Source organism: Agelaius phoeniceus, chromosome 1, assembly GCF_051311805.1.
Source record: "Agelaius phoeniceus isolate bAgePho1 chromosome 1, bAgePho1.hap1, whole genome shotgun sequence".
Lineage (NCBI taxonomy): Eukaryota > Metazoa > Chordata > Aves > Passeriformes > Icteridae > Agelaius > Agelaius phoeniceus.
In genome coordinates, this window is record NC_135265.1 from 129656089 (window position 1) to 129675418 (window position 19330).

General features: G+C 35.3%; 1 protein-coding gene across 45 annotated transcripts in view; it reads right to left on the minus strand.

Annotated features, from left to right (window-relative positions):
• RIMS2 (regulating synaptic membrane exocytosis 2) overlaps positions 1–19330 on the minus strand; it is a 445801-nt gene that overhangs the window by 344095 nt on the left and 82376 nt on the right. For 44 of the 45 annotated variants that reach the window (XM_054627864.2, XM_077187200.1, XM_077187269.1 and 41 more), the window contains one exon: positions 14218–14428. In XM_054627864.2, coding sequence (XP_054483839.1) covers positions 14218–14428 — 211 coding nt within the window. Of the gene's footprint in view, positions 1–7565; positions 7574–14217; positions 14429–19330 lie in introns of those variants that run through there. The other variant, XM_077187241.1, reaches the window with a different exon arrangement.

Below are 19330 nucleotides of genomic sequence, written 5' to 3' on the forward strand. Positions count from 1 at the left end.
TGAAACTGAAAGATGAACAGGTTAAATGAGCACTAGTGATTAACACTGACCAACTTTAAACATTTAAAGATAAATGGGAGGTATATGTAGACATAGGAAAAAAAATTACTAGGATTCCCACTTAATAAAGATACATCTGGATTCTATCAGTAATAAAACATTGTAGGGATTTATTTTGTGTAAGTATATTATCCCCCATATCAAACAGAAGTCCTGTTCATATGTATTTGGTTTACAAACCTTAGATATTTTATTTCTTGCAGATCTAAAATGCTAAAAAGGGCTTGTGAACTACATGAAACTGATTCTCAAAAAGCCACAAACAGTAATACATATAAATTGACTGAAATTGAATTAGCTACCTGAAATCCAGGCTTTCTGTAGATCTTCTTGATGCTGAATGATGGCATCTTTATAATAATTCAAACCAAGGAAGTTTTAATTTTTGAATACCCTGTTTATAGTTCATAGGTGACATCTTTTTTAACACAGAATTTTTCACATTTTTTTTTTCTTGAATGCACTGAAGTTCAGTGTCTGCTAAAACTGTCTACATAAGTGCACTCACACTAAGCTGAAGAACTGCCTTGTCTGTGCATACAGTATTTCATATATCAACAGATGCTGGCCATGCAAATTCCATTTTTCACACAGCAGATCTAAAGAGCAAACAGATATTAACCCAGATGCAAAGCCTTTTTCATTTAATTCCTAAACCTACCACTAATCTGTTCCTTGAAGGCACTAGCTAAATAAAGCTCTAAATAAACAGTTGAGGGGGGGAAAAACACCTTGGGAGGTTTGCTGCTTTACTCTATTACTAGCAATGTCTTCATTATTTATATATATAGGCACTGGTTTCCAGCCACTGAAGCTGAATCTAGATAATTAAACATTTATACCATCCCCTGCTGTGCCATAAAGTCTAACTGTGTCCAAAGAGTCCTAGGTGTGCTGTTACACACCTGGGACTGAAATGAGGAATTTGCTGAGCTACCTTTGATAAAGGTCTACACCTGGAACTCAATAGCACATGGTAATGTTTCTGCATATTGCAGCAGGTGGCAAATAAAACTTACTGCTCAAGAACTGTTTCATCTTCTGGTTCCAGAATTGCTATTTGTAATTGCTCTTGCTCTATTCATATGAACAAAAGTGAAAATTTATTGATGTACTGTAGTTTTTATTGTTATAGCAATGCTTCCATACATGTTTTAAGACAAGATTATTTTAGGATAGCTTGAAGAAGATTTTCAATAGAAAATTAATCTATTTTGAATAATTGGAAGTTAAAAGATAAAATTCTATTGCTACCAGGATGGGAAAAATACCTAGCAAAACAAAAACAGGTCACTCTAATTTCACCAGACTCTCTCTAAATCACCCCTAGTGCTTTTCAGAAATTCAGTACACCTAAAACCAAACCAGCTACTTCTAATTTCTGTAGTGCAAAATTATACCATCACAGTATGTAAAGGACAAGGTTTATAGGAAGGACTAGCATCTTTTACACATACTATGGTGGGTTAAAAAAATTATTCAAGTTTTTGGGCATTTAAACCCTTGCTCATCTAGTACAGAAGTACAAATATGACTGTAAAAAGAATTTCAGACTCACTCACAGTCATTTTTTTTCTGTATTTGCCTCTGTTCTTAAGCAAGAAACATATCTGAGTGTGTTTTTAAGCACGGAGCATAGATAACGAAAGAAAAGTCTCCTTACATGGATCTAAAACCCCATGTAGCTATTGGATTGACATAGCTAAAACCATTTTAAAGCTACATCATGTGAAGAATTTGTCTTATTTCTATTCTCCAATTAAATTTCAAGCAGAAGCTGGAAAAGGAGATTGGCAGTTCCTAGGAAGACACATCCCTTTCCTTGAACCCTGTGGAGGGTAAGCCAATGATCTGTGCATGAAAAAATAGAGCAAATGGGCATTGCAGAAAAGGCAAAAAAGAAAAAAAAAAGGGAAGAAAATAAAAAATTAAATCCCCCAACATCTCCAACTCAAAAACTCAAAGAAGTTAATATAAAGTTGGACTATGGACTATAATGTAGTGTAATCTCCCTGTTCTTTGACTGTGATGGCCAACCAACAGTGTATTTTGGTATGACAGTAAGGCCCTAAAAGTTAGCAACACATGAGATCTCATTCAGAGAAAACATTTGCATGCCAATTTAACCATTAGTAGGAGATATTTTCTATGTATTGTCTTCACCAGGATTTCAGGCAAGTTTAACTCTGCTACTTGCAGATTTAAAAATCTGCGTATACTGACTACATTCTATTGTGTCACATCATGACAGTCCTGAAAACACTGAAAATAAAGCTGTATAACATATTTTGAGTAGAGGACATGTCTTGATTGCAGGATAATTTTGACAGGCAAAAGGAGAACCTAGTATTGAAATATGTTTGGCAATCCAAATCCAATTTCAACCAAGTTTGTTCACCTTCTGCTACTGGAGGTGCTTTCTGTTAGTGATCAAGGAAACAAGAGTGCAGTCTGAATGCAGTAAGATAAAGGAGAGCAACTTAGACAAATGGATATGTGAGAAACAGGATCAGAGAACAGGCTGGGACAAGCGGCCCAAGTGGATTCAGGAAGATCTAAGTTGCCAACTCTCTGAATGACTTTTAGAGATCCCAATCTGAAAGACAATACTCACGAGCAGAGGAAAATCATTAAGCTTCCCACAGCAAAGAGGTATCTCAGAAAACAATCCTATGTAGTACCTGGTACAGGAGACTTTTGTCAGAGATATTCTAAGTATAGGAAATATTCTATATTTTATAGTAAGTCTCTTTCTAAAAAATTTATTTTTTCCAAATTTCAGTGATCTGGAAGTTAACATATTTCTTTGTTAAAAAAAGATACACAGAGCATACACAGGCCATGAAAATCTTGATGAGAGTCTGAGTCTGTTTCTTCATAAGACACAAAATCAGCTTGAGTCAAGTGTCAAGAACAGGGCAAGAGTTTCCCCAAACAGATATTTTCCAGAAGCAAGAAGGCAGAGGTAGGAGAAGCAACCTCTGGCTTCTGCAAATATTTCTCACATTTTTTCAGTTCCAGATGAGAAAGTTTTCAGGTGCTGTGGAGGTACAGAACTACAACACTGCTCGTTTCGAAATACTACAGAGCTTGGTAGGGCCCAAGACCTCTTCAGAATGGCAGAAGTAAAATGAGAAAAACTTTCTCTCTTTTTTAACAGTGAAATTTTCACAAAAGTGACAGAAAACATTATCATCAACACCTAGATCTCTCCTGACTGGAATAACAATGTTGAATACTTTGGAACATGGTGAAGTAAAACTGGGGAATAGGAAGTTTTAACTGCAGTAAGATAAAGGGATAAAGAATAATGCCCTATGATAATTGCTTTTTTATCCTTTCTACTGTAATTTTATATATAACTGTTTTAGGAAAAAAACAGTTTTTAGGACTGGTGGAGGTTTCAGAATAGATTTTTAAATACAAGCTATTTGTCTGTGTCTTAAGTATTTCAAAATTAATAACATTAGAAAGGTAGAAGACTTACTTCAAAGAAAGTGCCAAATACTTTATTTCCTTGCACAGAAAATAAGGACAGAACAAAAAACAAGTTCCCTTGCATTCTTCCTCAGGTTTATCCTGTACAAAATTATAAACAGTTTTGGTGAAGGCTTTGATCTGTAGCAGTTTAAAACAGATTCTCTAAAAACAAGTTCCTGAATCCACTGGAAAAGAAGAATGAACCAAAAATGTATCAGAAGCTCTGAGGGCCATGCCACTACTGATTTCATGTCACTACAAAACTTCTCACTTGAAAACAAACACTTAAAAATATGAATCAAATGTCCACAACAAAACACTCCACTGGAATTTTACCAGCTTTAAAAAGCCAGACAATAACCAGCAAAGTGAAGGAACCCCATTTTCTCCTGTCAGCTCTTTCCAAAAACGCATTAGGTTGCTTACTTATTTGTTGTCCCCAAAGTATCAGTGGTTAGTTTAAAGTCATGGTCTCCAATGAAAGGTAAAAAGTCTATAATTTTATTTAAATTCATGATCAAATTTAGTAAAAATTTAGAAATTCTACTACTTTTGCATTTCCTACTATTTAAATAAAGATATATTTTTGCCCACACTGCATTGCACTTCCTAGCTCCTCATCAGTTTAATCACACTTTCCATCATTTTCAGTGATATAATCACAAAATTTCAGTATTCCAGCTAACAGTGTTGCTCATTTCAATAAAGTTATTTGCTTAGGAATATAATTGTCATAATATAAGTAAAAGGGAGATGATCCTGTGTACCTTTATTTTTTAAATCAATTTCATTTTTAACAGTCTTAATTGATTCTAGTTTCTCAAAGACATCTCTACCTCACAGTCACATTTTGACTGAAAATTAGTGACAGAAATGCAGGAAATCTTTTAAAATGTACCTTTGTTCCTTAAAGAAAAACCATCCAAAAGTTGGAAAAAATTCACACTATTTTTCAATTTTAAAACATCAACTGTTTCCTTCTCAGACACGATCTCTTTTAATCTTAAATTATTCCTTTCTGGCACACTGGGGTCTCAATTTTGTAAAAGTACTTCTTTGTATACCTGACTAAGGAAGGACTGAGACATTATTGAGTCACTCCCATCTTCTGTGTGGGAAGAGGCACAGTGAGCTGCAAACTCTGAAGTGCTATTTAATATCATAGAACCATAGAATGGTTTGGGATGGAATGGACCTTTAAAGCTCATCTAGTCCAACCCCCCTGCCATGGGCAGGAACAGCTTCAATTTGATTGGATTGCTCAGAGCATCACTCCACCACCTCTCTTGCCAACCTGTTCCAGCATTTTACTTCCCACAATCTAAAATCCTTCTCTAGCATCTAAGTAAAACAACCCTCCTTCAGTTGAAAACCATATTCCCCTCTTCCTATTGCAGCAGGCCCTGCTAAAACTATTTGTCCTCATCTTCCTTGTAGGATCCTTTTAGGTGCTGGAAGGCTACTATAAAGTCTTCCCAGAGTCTTCTCTTGGGATTGTTCAGCCTGGAGAATCATCTCAGCCTTTCCTCATAGGAGAGGTGCTCTGATTCCTCTGACCATCTTGGTGGCCTCCTCTGGACTCCCTCCAAGGTCCATGTCCTTCCTGTGCTGAGAACCCCAGAGCTGGATGCAGCACTCCAGGTAGGGTCGCACAAGGGGAATAGAAGGACGTGTAGTATAAGCTCCCTTGTGTGCATGTTTAATGATACAACACTAAAACACAACCAGGATCCATGTCTAACTCCATTCCCCATCACCATTAATAGCACCAGGAAACTGCTTTATGGTTGTCCCAATTATTCAACTCCATGTGCAGTTCCAGCTTTACTCTGCAAAATTAATCAAAAGATGTAACAATTACTTCTACACTAAAATATATTTCTTACTCTTTACAGACCTGATGCTTTGAATACATCTCATTTTCCAAAGCTATTTTTTAAATTGGGTCAACAAACCATCAGCAGTCACAAAGTATCTATAGCTTTATCTAGAAGCATTTTCTATTGAACTTGCCATTCTATTGTTACAAAATACAGAATAGGCCTCCTAAGAAATACTGGAATTCAGACCTTCTACACTAACACTGGAAAATGAAGGATAAAAAATAATATTAAGGCTTCACTGGGTGTGTGTTAATCTACTGGTAAGTGCTGTAGCATACAAAACACCACTATATTGAAGGTACCTATTTTGATACATTGCACTGCATTCAATACACCAGGGCTTTTAACCTTACAGTAAGTACTAAAATATAAACAAAAATACCCCTGCTGTTCTTTCTTTACAATGTTTATAGTTGAGAAAGAGTTGACTTAATGTATTTGTTGTTTTTTTTGCCTTCTAAAACATATATTTCAAAATCAGCAGAATCAGACATTACATAAAGCAACTTAAGCCACTGTCCTTTTTCATGGAAAAATCTAACTAGTTGATTGGCTAGAGAAATTCCTGTCCCTTTCCTCCTTAATATATGTACATGGTAAAGCCAGATAATAATATAACCTTCACATGTTTTTTTAATTTTATTTTCCAGGTGAATTTAGTATTTGACATGGCTCCAGCATGGATGATATCGCAGGCATCAGTTGTTGGACTGACTGTGGGAATAAGCACTGTTAGCATGCATCAGTTACTTGTGAGGTTATACAGAAAGGGTACATTCTTCAAGGAGAAAATTGTTCCTTTTCTTCATCTGCTTTTTCTATTCAGCAGCTACCTCTGTATTCTACAAACTGCTGTTACTTCACAGCTTTTGAACATTCACAGCCTTTTAACTGTGAGAAACACTGATGAAAAAGGCCAAAAGAAAGCTGTGTACCCTCCAACAGACTGGGCCACCAGGAGATGGTCCACCTCAAATGTCACTTGCCTGCTACTAAAGATATGTCCTCAATGGTATCAACAGCACATGGCTTACAACTTCTTGTGAAGCAAAGTATTTCTGAATCATATGTGCAAGTCAAATGTGAGACTTGACACTTCCATCAGGAAGAAAAAATTACATTTTATTATAGAAAAAGCCATTCTCTGTATACATTAACAAAAAGTATACTAACTTTAAAGAATTTCTTTACTCCATCTCAATCAGGAACTTATTTTTCAAGCATTAAAGGGCAAATGGCTTTTGTAATTTAAGTTCTTTAGAATACAGCAGAGAGTTTGATGGACAAAGATTTACACCAGCTCATGTCGTTTTCTCAATTCTCTTATTTAGAAACCACTACACTAATTTGGTGAAAATATTGAAACATACCCAGGCTCATTCCCACATTCAGATTTATACTACTATTTAAACCTGGCTAAACTAAAAGATGAAGGTAAAATATTTTTTCTATGTGTATTATTATCAAGACAAACAGAATGTCAGAGACATGCATAACATTTAACATTATTTCGACATTATGCTGAATACAATATGTGCACTATATTATAGGAAAGCCTACAAACCAGTTTGGAAAATAATTTATATTAGTGGATAACTCTATGACATTGCTGGCATATTCCTAAAAGTTTAAGATAGATATGTTTTCTTAATATCTACTGGTATCTAATTGTATTGTCATTGACAATCAGAACTGAACTACCATGCCAAAAAAATTACAACCTAAAACGTGGAAAGCATACATATCAGTGATACAGAGTGTAAAAATCATTATGATCACTTTATGCCACTTCTACAAGAACACAAATGAATTTTATCAAAGAAACACCTGTGACACAAATGACATTTAACTATTTTAAGCTGTGCACATATATTGCAAAAGCAAAGGAAAGGCAGGGGCATGCTCACAAAAGCTGCAAACAGAGAGGAATACCATGCATACTGTTCACAACAACTCACAGGTTATTAGTAAGCCATTTGAAAAACAGTGAAGCCTTTTATGCCAAGCATTGCTTTCATTTTAATGACAGTAATTCCCCGTGCCTTCAGTGGGAATTACACCTGTGTAAATGAGAGCAAATGTAGGGCAGGAAATAATTCGACCATAAAAGAAAAGAATTTTAAACAGAAAAAAGGCTCTAACCACTTTGTCCTCCTGGAGTTCATATCCACGAAAGCAAGAAAGAAAGGACAGGGGGGAAAAAAAACACAAATAAGGAAAGAGTCACATCCATTTTAAAAGTACTAGAATTTTTTAGTAAGATAAACAAATAAATATCAAAGGAAGTAATATATATATTTCTTATTTTCCCTAGTGGTAAAGGAGATATGGTGAAAAAATAATTTTAATAATTTTCATTATCTTCTCATGAGTGAAATTGAGGCTATCTTATAATAAAAAATTGTAGAAAAAAGCTCAAAGGAAGTAATTTTCATAAAAATAATTTGTGAGTCATAACTGAATTATGTTCACAAAAGAATTGGTCCTGTCATCAAAAGGATGCAGCATTTAGCTCATACCTTGGATCCCAATACTGCAAATGATTAGCATTCATCAATCCTTTGCACTTGCAAAGAGTTCAGTGAAATTAAGAACGTTTGTTTATTACAGACAACTTGAGGGTATTCAAATGGCAAAACTGCATGTTAGTCACTCAAGAGATCTGTAAAATCCTGGAGTTATAAAGCACAAGGAGACAGACTTTGTCACAAGTATTTACTGCATGTCATGCCAGGTCTATAACACATATACTTTCCTTTTCATACCCATCAATATTATATACAAACATTCCTATTGGCTATTTTCCTCAAAGAGATAGTCTTCTTAGCTGTCTAAATTGTAAATGGAGCAATACTTTAGAAAAAAAAAATTAATCTTTTTAGTCAAAAATATTCCCTCTTTTACTGACTGAAGAATGGTGATTTTTATCTGGTATTTTAATTTCACATGCCAATACAGAGACTAAATCTAGGCACTAGGTTAAGCATTGACTGTGCTGGGAATACAACTGTTTACCAAAAAAGGGTGACAACTAATTTGTTCTTCCAATACCTGTATGAAATGTAACTTTATAACATGTAATTCTTAGAGAAGGTTTAGGTTCCCTCCAATCCTAAAGTTACAAACAAACAGGAGAGAATACAACAGAGGCCAAACAAGACAGTCAGGCAATAAAACGCACAATATACAAGGAGAAGCTGAGGGAGTTAGGCTTGTTTAGCCTAAAGAAGGCTGGGATAGGGAAGGATGTGGGAAGACAGGAACTACTTGCATCCCTCAACTATTTGAATTTTAGCTATAGGAAACACAAAGACAGAATTTTCTTGAAGATGCACAGGAAATAAACAAAATGTGACAATTAAGGTATTGTATGGCATGTAAGAAAAAAAAATCACAAGAGTTGTTAATCACTGAAAGAGGTTGTCTCATGGGGTTTGGGATTCACTCTCTTAAGAGGTTTTTACAATTCAGTTGAACAAGGTCCTAAAAACCTCATCTGACTTTGAAGTTAATCCTGCATGGAGCAGGAGATTGGTCCAGAAAAACCTCCACGGGTCCCATCTGACCCAATTTATTCTATGATCCTATGATCAGTGGCAAAAGATTAAAGCATTTTAAAGATGCTATGGGTTTTAGTGGTATTCTCAGTTATACAAATAGTAAATAGCATAGGAAGCTATCTAAATCACAGGATATCCATGCATTATCACTCTGCAGAGACATATTTTTCTGCTCAGTACCAGGTGGTCTCATACTTGCCTAGCATGGTTTCCTGTGTTTCCTGGTTTCCCATTGCAGTAAGAAAGTCGTGTTCAGAGACATTTTGTATGAAAACATCTACAGCCTCGATTTCTCATCCTCACCTCTGAAGAAATACACTCTACTATCCAAGACAATTATAATCCATAAATATAATTCAAAATACTGTCATTCATACTTTGATCATAACAGAAACCAAGACTTAATTCACAATTAACCTATGTTGAATAATGTCCAGGATAAAGAATCTCTTTTCAGAAACAAGTTACAAAATGTAAAGATATGTGAAGAAGTTCAAGGCATGCCATCACACTTTACCAAACACCCATGACTTCCTCCAGCCTCTCAGCTTCCTCAACACACACTGTCAAACATTCTTGAGTTCATAGCAATACACTGCAAGCAATTACGTTATTGAGAATCTGAAAGACAGCCTAGTCAGGCATTTCAATAGCAAAGACATTAGAGAAATCATTCAATTCAGTTTTCAAAGAACAGGGGTATTTGTACTGTTCCACATGAAAATGCAGGTATATTTTAAAAGTGGTTTTAAGGCGAAAGGCCTTATCTCCATGAGTATTCAGTCACACAGAAATATTAACAAAATAACCCATCCTATACTCAAAAAAATAAAAGCCTAGAATGAGTAAGTATTTATCCCTTATCCTTTTCTTAAAAGATCTATTACAAGGTCAATCTGGCATCTGACTGCCTGAGCCAAAGCTACTCTTCAAGACTGTATGTTTCTCACTTTAATTGCCTAAAATTATAAGTCTGGGTAAAACTGGGCATTCTTCACTGTATCAGGATCATAACAACCTCTAAGGTTTATGAAAGCTTTATAGTAAAGAGTTTAAACATGAAGCCTCTGTTGAAATTGAGATCATCATTTGCTGTTTATTGAGATCAAAAGAGCTATCAAATGTAAATAGTTTCAAATAAATAAAACTAATAACAGAAATCGTTTGTGCAGTTGTCATTTGAAGGACTGATAATATCCACAAAGCTTGTATTAAAATCACAGGGGTTTTTAACAATCAAGAGAATCCCAAGAATCAGAACAGAAATGCAGATTCTGAATATTAGTTCTGCTAGGTATTCATTTGCAAGTAAAGTAGTTTTTAAGTAAATTTACAGACTGGAAAGGAGCAATATCTCTTGGTTCAAAACAGTAGATTACTAGCTGTTTAGAGGAATCCTTTCCTCATGTTTGCAGTGTTAAGCATCTTTTGTAGAGAAATACAAACTCAAACCACATCTCCTAAAGACCAACTTACTTGTATGCAATAACAAATCATGGAGTGTATTTCAAATCCTAGTGACTTGGAAAACCTGACTGTGACAGACTAATTCTTCAGTTCTTGCTAATTCTCAACAGAATGGAAATGATTATGCATTATCACAAGTATGCTACCGTTTCATGTTGCAACTCCATACAGATCACATTGCAAGTCCAGCAGTGAGAATCATTCAGTAAAGGGCTTGTTTTTTTCAAAATCAAACAACCCCAGGGAAATAATCAGAACACAAAGCTTGCACTGAACCAGGGGAACTGAGAGAAGTTCCCTACTTACACCTTGCACGTTTCCCATGTTGTTTTTGGGTCCTACAAAACGACTGAAAATCTCTTACTATTCTTCTTCAAAGACAAAGAAATAAGGATGTTTCAGTAGCTCCAAGTGCTAGTAAGTTGCCAAATACCCTGACAGAAGGTATTCAGCATGCATTAGGTTAACTTTCAGGACAAGCATTGCTTCCTTTCTGTACAAGTAAAAGGTTGGTATAGTGAACTGCCATTCTGAGGTGCTAAAATTTATATTTGCTGCACAAAATGTTGTATCAAATCTGGAGGCTGTATTTTAGCATTTACATTTCTCACCTGCATAAACCTCATTCTGCTGTCTACTGACTCATTCAATGTGCATTTCCCTATATAAATTAGTATATAATAAAAAAAAAGAACAGGAGTATATTTAATATTTCAGTGGTACTCTTATTACTAAGAATTACCACTGCTTGCTCTCATATGATTTATTATTTAAATTTTAATCAATCTGAAAGTGTTCATAAACATAAAAGATGACTGTTCAAGGTTTTTTTACTCCCTTGAAATTTAATCCCCATTTAGCTAAATAAACCATTCACCAAGATAATAAATTGTACAGAAGAAGTGCTACCATTATCATTTTTATTTGTTTGAGCTAGAGGGAACTCCCACATAATGATAATTTTGTACAGCTTGAACAGAATGCTAATGCCTATATATTTAAGGCGCTTTAACAAAACTGAAAAAGGAATAAATCATTCAAACATTTTGAGAATCCTAATCTAATGCTCTGACAACTGTCAAAACATTTCCACTCCCTGCTCCTACTCATGGCCATGAACCATGTAAGCAGTAGTCAGCCTTGAGACCTTTGAAAGAGGAGTATTCTTTGCAATTCTCCATCATCTGAGGTGCATGCTGCTAATACTGGTCTGTACTAAACAATTTAGGAGGAGAATCTGGAGTAAATGCAAAAGTTTAGCTTGAAACTTGATATTATGAAGATTTCAAACAGATCCACCAAAGAACATTTCAGACGGCATAAGTATCACCTTACATAAGGTCCAAAGCAGACATATATATATATATATTATGTCTACAGAGACCAAAAAAAGCAAATTTAAAATAGGAAGTTAATAGAAGTCATCTTTCCAGAAACTGACGTTGTATTCAGAAAAGAAGAGAGATAAGAATGAATCCTGGTAGACCAAAATAGTATTAATAGAATAATCAGTGTAGGCATAAAGCAAGGAGACTGCTACAATCTTTCTGGATTAGATCTTTTCTGTTCATATTCACAGTGACTAGGAAGGTATTTACTCTAGAATATTATTTTATGCAGAATAAACTGGAGGACATACCTTGAATTAATATTTCAGAAAGAGAAGCTATAAAGTGAGTCAACAAAAAAACCATATTTTTTAAATTAAATTATAGTTAGTGTAAAGAATCTCCAGTCTAGAATAGTTCGTAACTGTAATACAGTCTTTCACTGATAAGTATAAAAGTTGGCAAAAATACTGAAATGTTTTAAGGAATTTCAACATTATATCAATTGAAGAATAGACAATTGATCCAATCCACATTGGACGGATTTTTAGAAACTCAAACACACAAAATTAGCAAGCATATGAATAAATTATGATAAAACATGGAGAAGTCAGAATGGATTTAGTAGAGGGAATTCACATCTGTTACATGTATTAGAATTCTTTCAAGTAGTCACAGAGAAAGTAAGAAAACAGGATTTAGTCCTACTGCTCAGTTGGGATTACATGCTTTTAAAGAATCTCAGCTGCCATGGAATAGGAATAAATTCATCCATGAGAAAACTTAATTAATGAAAGGACAAGAAAAAAAAGCAGCAATAAATGATCAGGTTTTTTTTAAGCAAAATTTTCACCAGCAAAGCCTCACAGGAGATCTGTCCAGAGATACTCTGTTCACCTTATTCATAAATTATCTAGAACAAAAATGAATGAGGTGCAGGAAAGCCTCACACTAAATTAGCAAAAAGAAGGAATAGAGGAAAATGCCAGCTGAGAAGTGTTGCAGAACAGTCTCAGACTGAATGGAGAAGTTGACTTACTGAAAGACAGATTTGGGTTAGACAGTAAGAAAAGCTATCTGTGGTGAGCATGGTGAGTAGGAATTACCTAAGACTCTGTGGAAGAATCTCATTGGAAATCTGTCAAGAGAAGTCAGACATATATCTATCTGTCAAGTTCAAATGATCCATCTCAAGGAGAATCTAAATGGTGTATCAGAATGTGTCATTAGGAAATGAAGCATTCTTCCTAATGCTATGTTTCTAAGGATGTAGGCATAATGACTCAAATATCTGTCCTAATTGGCTTTTGTAATCAGTCTAAATGAATACAGAAATTATCTCTCTTATTACTAGCAACATGACTTAGTCAGTTATAAAAAAAAAACAACAAATAAAATATGTAAACGTACTGAAGGCAGCATTTTTAAGTTACCTTAATGGAAACCAAGGCAATTTGACACATTTAGACATAATCTCAGTTATTTTAATTATCAGGAACTATTATTAAATTTTTTTTTTTTTTTTTATACTTTATTAATCAAAAACTTCAGTCTGTTATTTAAACCTACTTTTCAATCTTAGGCCAAGAAATACATAACATGCATACTATTGTCTCCTACCTTACAAAAAATAATATTTACCAAATGCATGGTATTTGTAATGAGCATATTACTGAAAAAATTGACTTATGTAACTAAATTATATAAAAATATCACATGAATAAACATTAAAATAATAAAATTGTATTGTTTACAAAATACATATTTTCAAAAAAGACTAGCATAATACTTCTTGAATATTGCCATAAGTCTTCTACAAGTATCTGACAGAATCTGAGAATGATTCTGTATATCAGATATGAGCATTTTATCTAAAATGTTGAGTAAAATGATCTCAGAGGAGTTTTCTGTGATTACATCAGTTGTGCTGAATTTTTTACTCTATCCTTCAGCTTTTTTAAGAATTCAGATAGCTGTTTACCACTTGTTATATTATAAACTCCAGCATATACAGAACAATATATCTTAGTGCATTTAATTATTTCCCAGAAATAGGTTAGCATTTGCATATGTATGTACATATCAATATGCATAATATTTTACACTAATTTTACAATAATCTTGTACAGAAGAGCCCAGGCAAGCATTAGCATCACTAGATATACTTCTGTTTCTCAAATAGAGACTCATTCACCAATCAAAGAAATTTACTTGCTTGTTAGTCAAAAAAGGATATGCATTAACTTAAAAGCCATAATCACAAATTCATAGACAATTGGAAATTACATGAAATGAGGCCAGGTATCTTAAAAGGCCCTGGAGTAGATTTCTCCTTGGAGGAAATCCAATTCAGTAGTTATGTGATTTGGATTCATAAGCAATGAGTGAGAGACCCTGAGTTTAGGAGGAACCTGCTGTTCAGCTCTCACAGCTCCATACCTTGTTGGACCGCAGAGACACTCTTCCTCCGCAGCGCGCGCAGAATTTTGTTTGGCAATAGGAACAGTTATGGCCACAGCCATCAGCAAATTTGGTTTTGTGGCAGATGCCACAGGTTGGGGCATCACCCTTCTGCTCCTGGTGCTGCTGTGATTCTTCACCCATCTTCTTCACTTGCTCCTTATACATCTCAAACTGCTGATGTAATTTTCTGCAGAAGATAAGAGATCATTAGTTGTTGTTTACTTTTTCCCACAAATACTTCACAGTCACTAAATCATACTCATTTTTAGAAATGAGAAACACTGTAGTAAAGCAAATATATTTAATTTATGTTCCAGAAGTGCTACATTCAAGAATTACTTCTTTTTCATTATAACTTAACTCTAGGAGGAAGCTCAACATTGATAACACTGAGCTTGCAGTCCAGATATTACAAAGAGATGAAACTTTGCTTTAGGGTGGGACCAGATGTTTGCTATAAATACAACAGCTGGAAACACAGGATAAGTGATCCAAGAGCTCAGATGCTAAATAATAAACTAGCTAAGAGGAGGGAAAAAAAATCTAATTATTCTTTAAAGTATACCTTTATCTAATTCCACCAGATAGATGCAAATATCTTTTCTTGATCTAGCTTATCTTCATATATCTAACAACACTGCATAGAATAATGATTCCAATATGATTTTCAATGACTTTTCAATCACCAGGTTTAAGCTCATAATAAGTTACCTCACATTAACAAATTATTATAAGTCATTTAAGCCATTCATATCATTGGATAGGAACTCTCATCTCAAGTAAAATGTAATGTAGAAGACAGCCTTAGAGGTAAAATCCAGGAAAAATTGCTTAAGATACACAGATATATATTACCATCTATTTCCAGAACTAGAAACAAATGCAGTCAGTGGCCATGAGTGTCCAGAACTGCAACGTTCATTTATCATGTTAATCCATCCATGTTTCTGAGTCCACAATCATCTAATCTCAATACATGATAATGGGAAGTGTCTCATGCTGACCAAACCTACAGACACATCTAATGCTCTATAATGGTAGTTTTTCTCAAGAGCTCTATTTCTAAAGGTAAATTATGTCATGGGAAATTTAATTTTCATTATAAATAGCCATAATATTTTAGCTTTTGCAGATTCTGAAAAAGATGGGGAGGGTGACATTGCATAATGTCACAAGAGTTTCAAACCCATTGAGGAAAAAAAAAGAACTTTTACTTTTTTTTTTATCATTGTGATTTAAAGGGGTCTGAACAGTGATGTTTAAATTTAATTAATTTTGCAATCAAGACTTTAAAGTTTAGTAAATTAGAAGTTACTAATCTAATTTAGGCAGATTTTTTAGTTACTTGAATAAGTTCACGCAAAACCCAAAAAATTAAACACTTTTTGTGAAATATTAAAAATGTAAAGTAAGACCAAAAAAAAATTGCAAAAGGCATTTATTTTTCCTTAGAATTACTCTTCTTGAAAATATTGAGATTAAGGTAATAAAAAATACACATGAATCATTAGATAGAACAAAAAATGACCTCCTAGAAAACAACTAAATCCAGGACACCAACTTTCTTAAACATAAATATGTCATTTATATAGATCACATATAAATTAATGATGCAAAACTATTTCATCAGAATTTTCAGAGGTGCCTACCAAAACAAGTATTACACAAGTCAGTTAAAAATTAACTTAAGCAGTTATTTACCATGGATATTCACACATATGGCAAGAATTGTTAGGATTCACTTTGTTTTTCAGGCAAACTCCCCTGAGAATGTACTTGACATTAGACCACAGAGGAATTGTAGGAACAGGCAGGCAGCTCCCTCGCTCCAGCAGGAAGGACAGGAGGCTGGAGTCATGCCTCTCCTCTGTACTAACCTGCTGCCTGAGCTCCCAGCTGCCACCAGCCCTTTCCCAGGAAGAGGGAAAGAGGGTTACTTCATTTGCTGAGGTGTCATTTTTCTGTGTACCTGCTCTTGTCACTTCAAGATCAATCCCGAGTCCAGGAGTGTGGGCTCCCAGCAGCAGTGGCTCCCTTTTCCCTCACCTTCAGCCCTTTCCCACCTGCACCAGCAGGGAGAGGGGCTCATCTGGGACCTCTGCAGGAGGGAAGGCAGAGCTGGCATTGCCCTAAAAGCCATTTGGGCAGTCAGGAGCTTCCTCTGCCTTCTCCCTGCTTCCAAAGAGCTCACTGCTGAGTGCTCTTTGTTGAATGGGGCAAGACACAAGTTACTAATAAGCAAGAGCTGAATGAAGTTGAAAAAACTGGAAGTCTGGAAACATGGCACATTTCAGTTTTTACACTGACAACACTAGATAATTGGTAGTTGGTAGTCTGGCCTGTTTCCATCAATAACACATGTAATCTCTGAGACCTTGCCTGCCTTTTAATTTTGCTTAACACTGCATTCTTCATTTAAAGCATATTATCTATGCTGAACTCCAAGTTTATTTTTAGGCTGCATTCAGTTTTGTGGCTTCCTTATAATCTACAGCCTTTGTTTGTATGATTACTTGCTTACCAGTCTCACTGATGCATAAAAAGCACAAGGCTTTTGCCAAATCTTAAGCCTCATGTACTGAAATAATTTCACTTGTATTTCCTCTTGGGCACAAGAATCTATGTAAAGGTCATAACTTCTCCTTTAAAGTATAAACTTTCCAAGGTCATACAGAGTAGTTTTCCAAAATCCTTGTTCTAGTAAGAGACACTTCATCTGCCAAAATTGTTCCTTATTACATCTTTTTCTGATTTGAGAAAAATATTACATGTATTGATAGCTGTCAGAAAAAATTAAACAGAGAAGACAAGGATCTATGAAATATTCCATTAGACACAATATGTGTTCTATTTACTAAGCAGAACCACCTGAGATATGTACTCAAAACAAAATACAGAGTATTCATTTTAAGAATTTCATTTTTAAAATTTTGATCTGTTCTGTAGATAATTATTTTTTTATCATCTAGCCTGCACAGGTTTAAGCCAAAATTTAAGCTAAAAAACATACAGCAGTAATTAGGTGTTTAGAATAGCACAGTATCTGCAACACATTTAGCAAAAACTTGATAACAAAAATACATTTCAGAAAACATAACGCAAAATAAAATTCCATTTTGTTCAAGCTGTCTGCAGTCATTGCTGCCTGAGGGCTCAGAAGTTCACTTGCTAGGGAAATGAAAGTAACCAGTACCAAGGCAAACTTCAGAGTCTGAAGCCAAACTCAAGTATCCCAGGACTACAATTCCCAGTCCCAATATCCAGCGAGTTACTCTGTTAATGCAAGAGGTCAAGAGCCATCCATGATGGTTTAGGCTGGAATAGACTTCTAAGATCATTGAGTCCAACTGTTCACCCAGCACTGCCAAGGTCACCGCTGATCCACAAATGCCACATCCACACATCTTTTAAATACCTCCAGGGATGGTGACTCAAACACTTCCCTGAACAGCCTGTTCTGATGCTTGAAAACCCTTTCCATGCAGAATTTTTTAATGGATATCCAACCTACACCTCCCCTGGTGCAACTGGAGCCATTTCCTCTCATCCAACCACTGGTTACCTGTAGAAGAGCCTGACCCACACATGGCTGCACCCTCCTTTCAGGCAGAGAGCGATAGGGTCACCCCTGAGCTTCTTTGTCTCCAGGCTAAACAATCCCTGCACCTTCAGCTGCTCCTCATGGGACTCCAGACCCTTCACCAAATTCATTGCCCTTCTCTGGACACACTTCACCACCTCAATGTCTTTCTAGCAGTGAAAAAATGGGTTCTGCCCAAGAGTTGTATTTCAGGTCAAACTTTTGTTCCACAATGAAAAGCCTTATTTTTAGACATGATAGGGACTTTTTTGTTTGTAAATCCAGATAGTTATATTAAATCATAATTAACCGCTCATTTAAGTGGAAAACTCAGAAATGCATACCCATGACCTTTATATAAAGTGTATTTTAGCAACGGCCTCTATAGCACCTGCCATCTATCTGTACTGATGCAAAGTCTTACTCCTTTACTACATTTGTTTCAAAAATACAACTATGTACTTTAACAACTGCTATAAATTTTCGAGGAAAAGAGAAGTTGGCATGATTTTACACAGACACCTAATGATACTGAAAATTTAGTCTGGGAAACTGGTAATTAAGTTCTGTTCTTGTGAGAATTACTTCCCTGAACCACACTTGTATTGGCTGGAAGTTACAGCTCATGAGGCTTACATGACTAGACAAGCTGGTTTTTTTAAAACAACATATGCAAGATAACTTCATAAGAAGACATCTCACTGTGAAAAGCAGCTAAGCAAGATTTTGGATTGCTCTGCCAGCATCAAGATATAGTCTGTATTTGAATACTTCCTCTGTTCTGGAATGGAGTTAATTTAATTCTGCTTTTCCTCATTGCCCACCTTTCCAGAAATGAAAAATTCACTATCAGTCAAAAATTCAGTATCAGTGAGTCTCTCCTGATCCGTGCCAAAGGCAAGTAAGAAATTCAAGTTTAATATTGACATTTTATTACTGTACAGAAATTTTAACTTTCTCCTTCCTTCCAAAACTATCCCTAAAACTTTCAGCATTTTACCAAAACTAAAAAAAATTTACTGACAAGTTCTGAAACTATACCTACCTCCCAAAAGCTCACATAAATGTTTCTGAAACTTCTAAATATGCTAAAAATCTGCCACTAGAAGGGCAACTGTTAAGAAAGAATCCAGGATGCTTAGGCCAGATGTGAGCATAGAAGCCACTTCTCATTTCTCTCTCAAAGTTTTATTACAGATGTAGCACTTGCCTCATTTCACATTCTCAGGCACAGACCACGGATGTGGCTTTAATCCAGCTTCAGAAAGGGTTTGTTCACTTTCAGTTCTGCCAAGTCCATTCATTTAACAATTTTTCTGCTGGTGGCAATGACTGGTAGCATATGACATTCTTCCTGTACTTTACTCTTGAAGTGCTTGCTTTTACAATTGGGCCAGCTAACCTGTCACTGCCTACACCCACTTCTTAATGGATATTACTCTTTATATATAGAACCCCATGTGTTGGTAGAGGTTGGGAAACAGCAGGCTGAACAGCAGTTCCACTGAT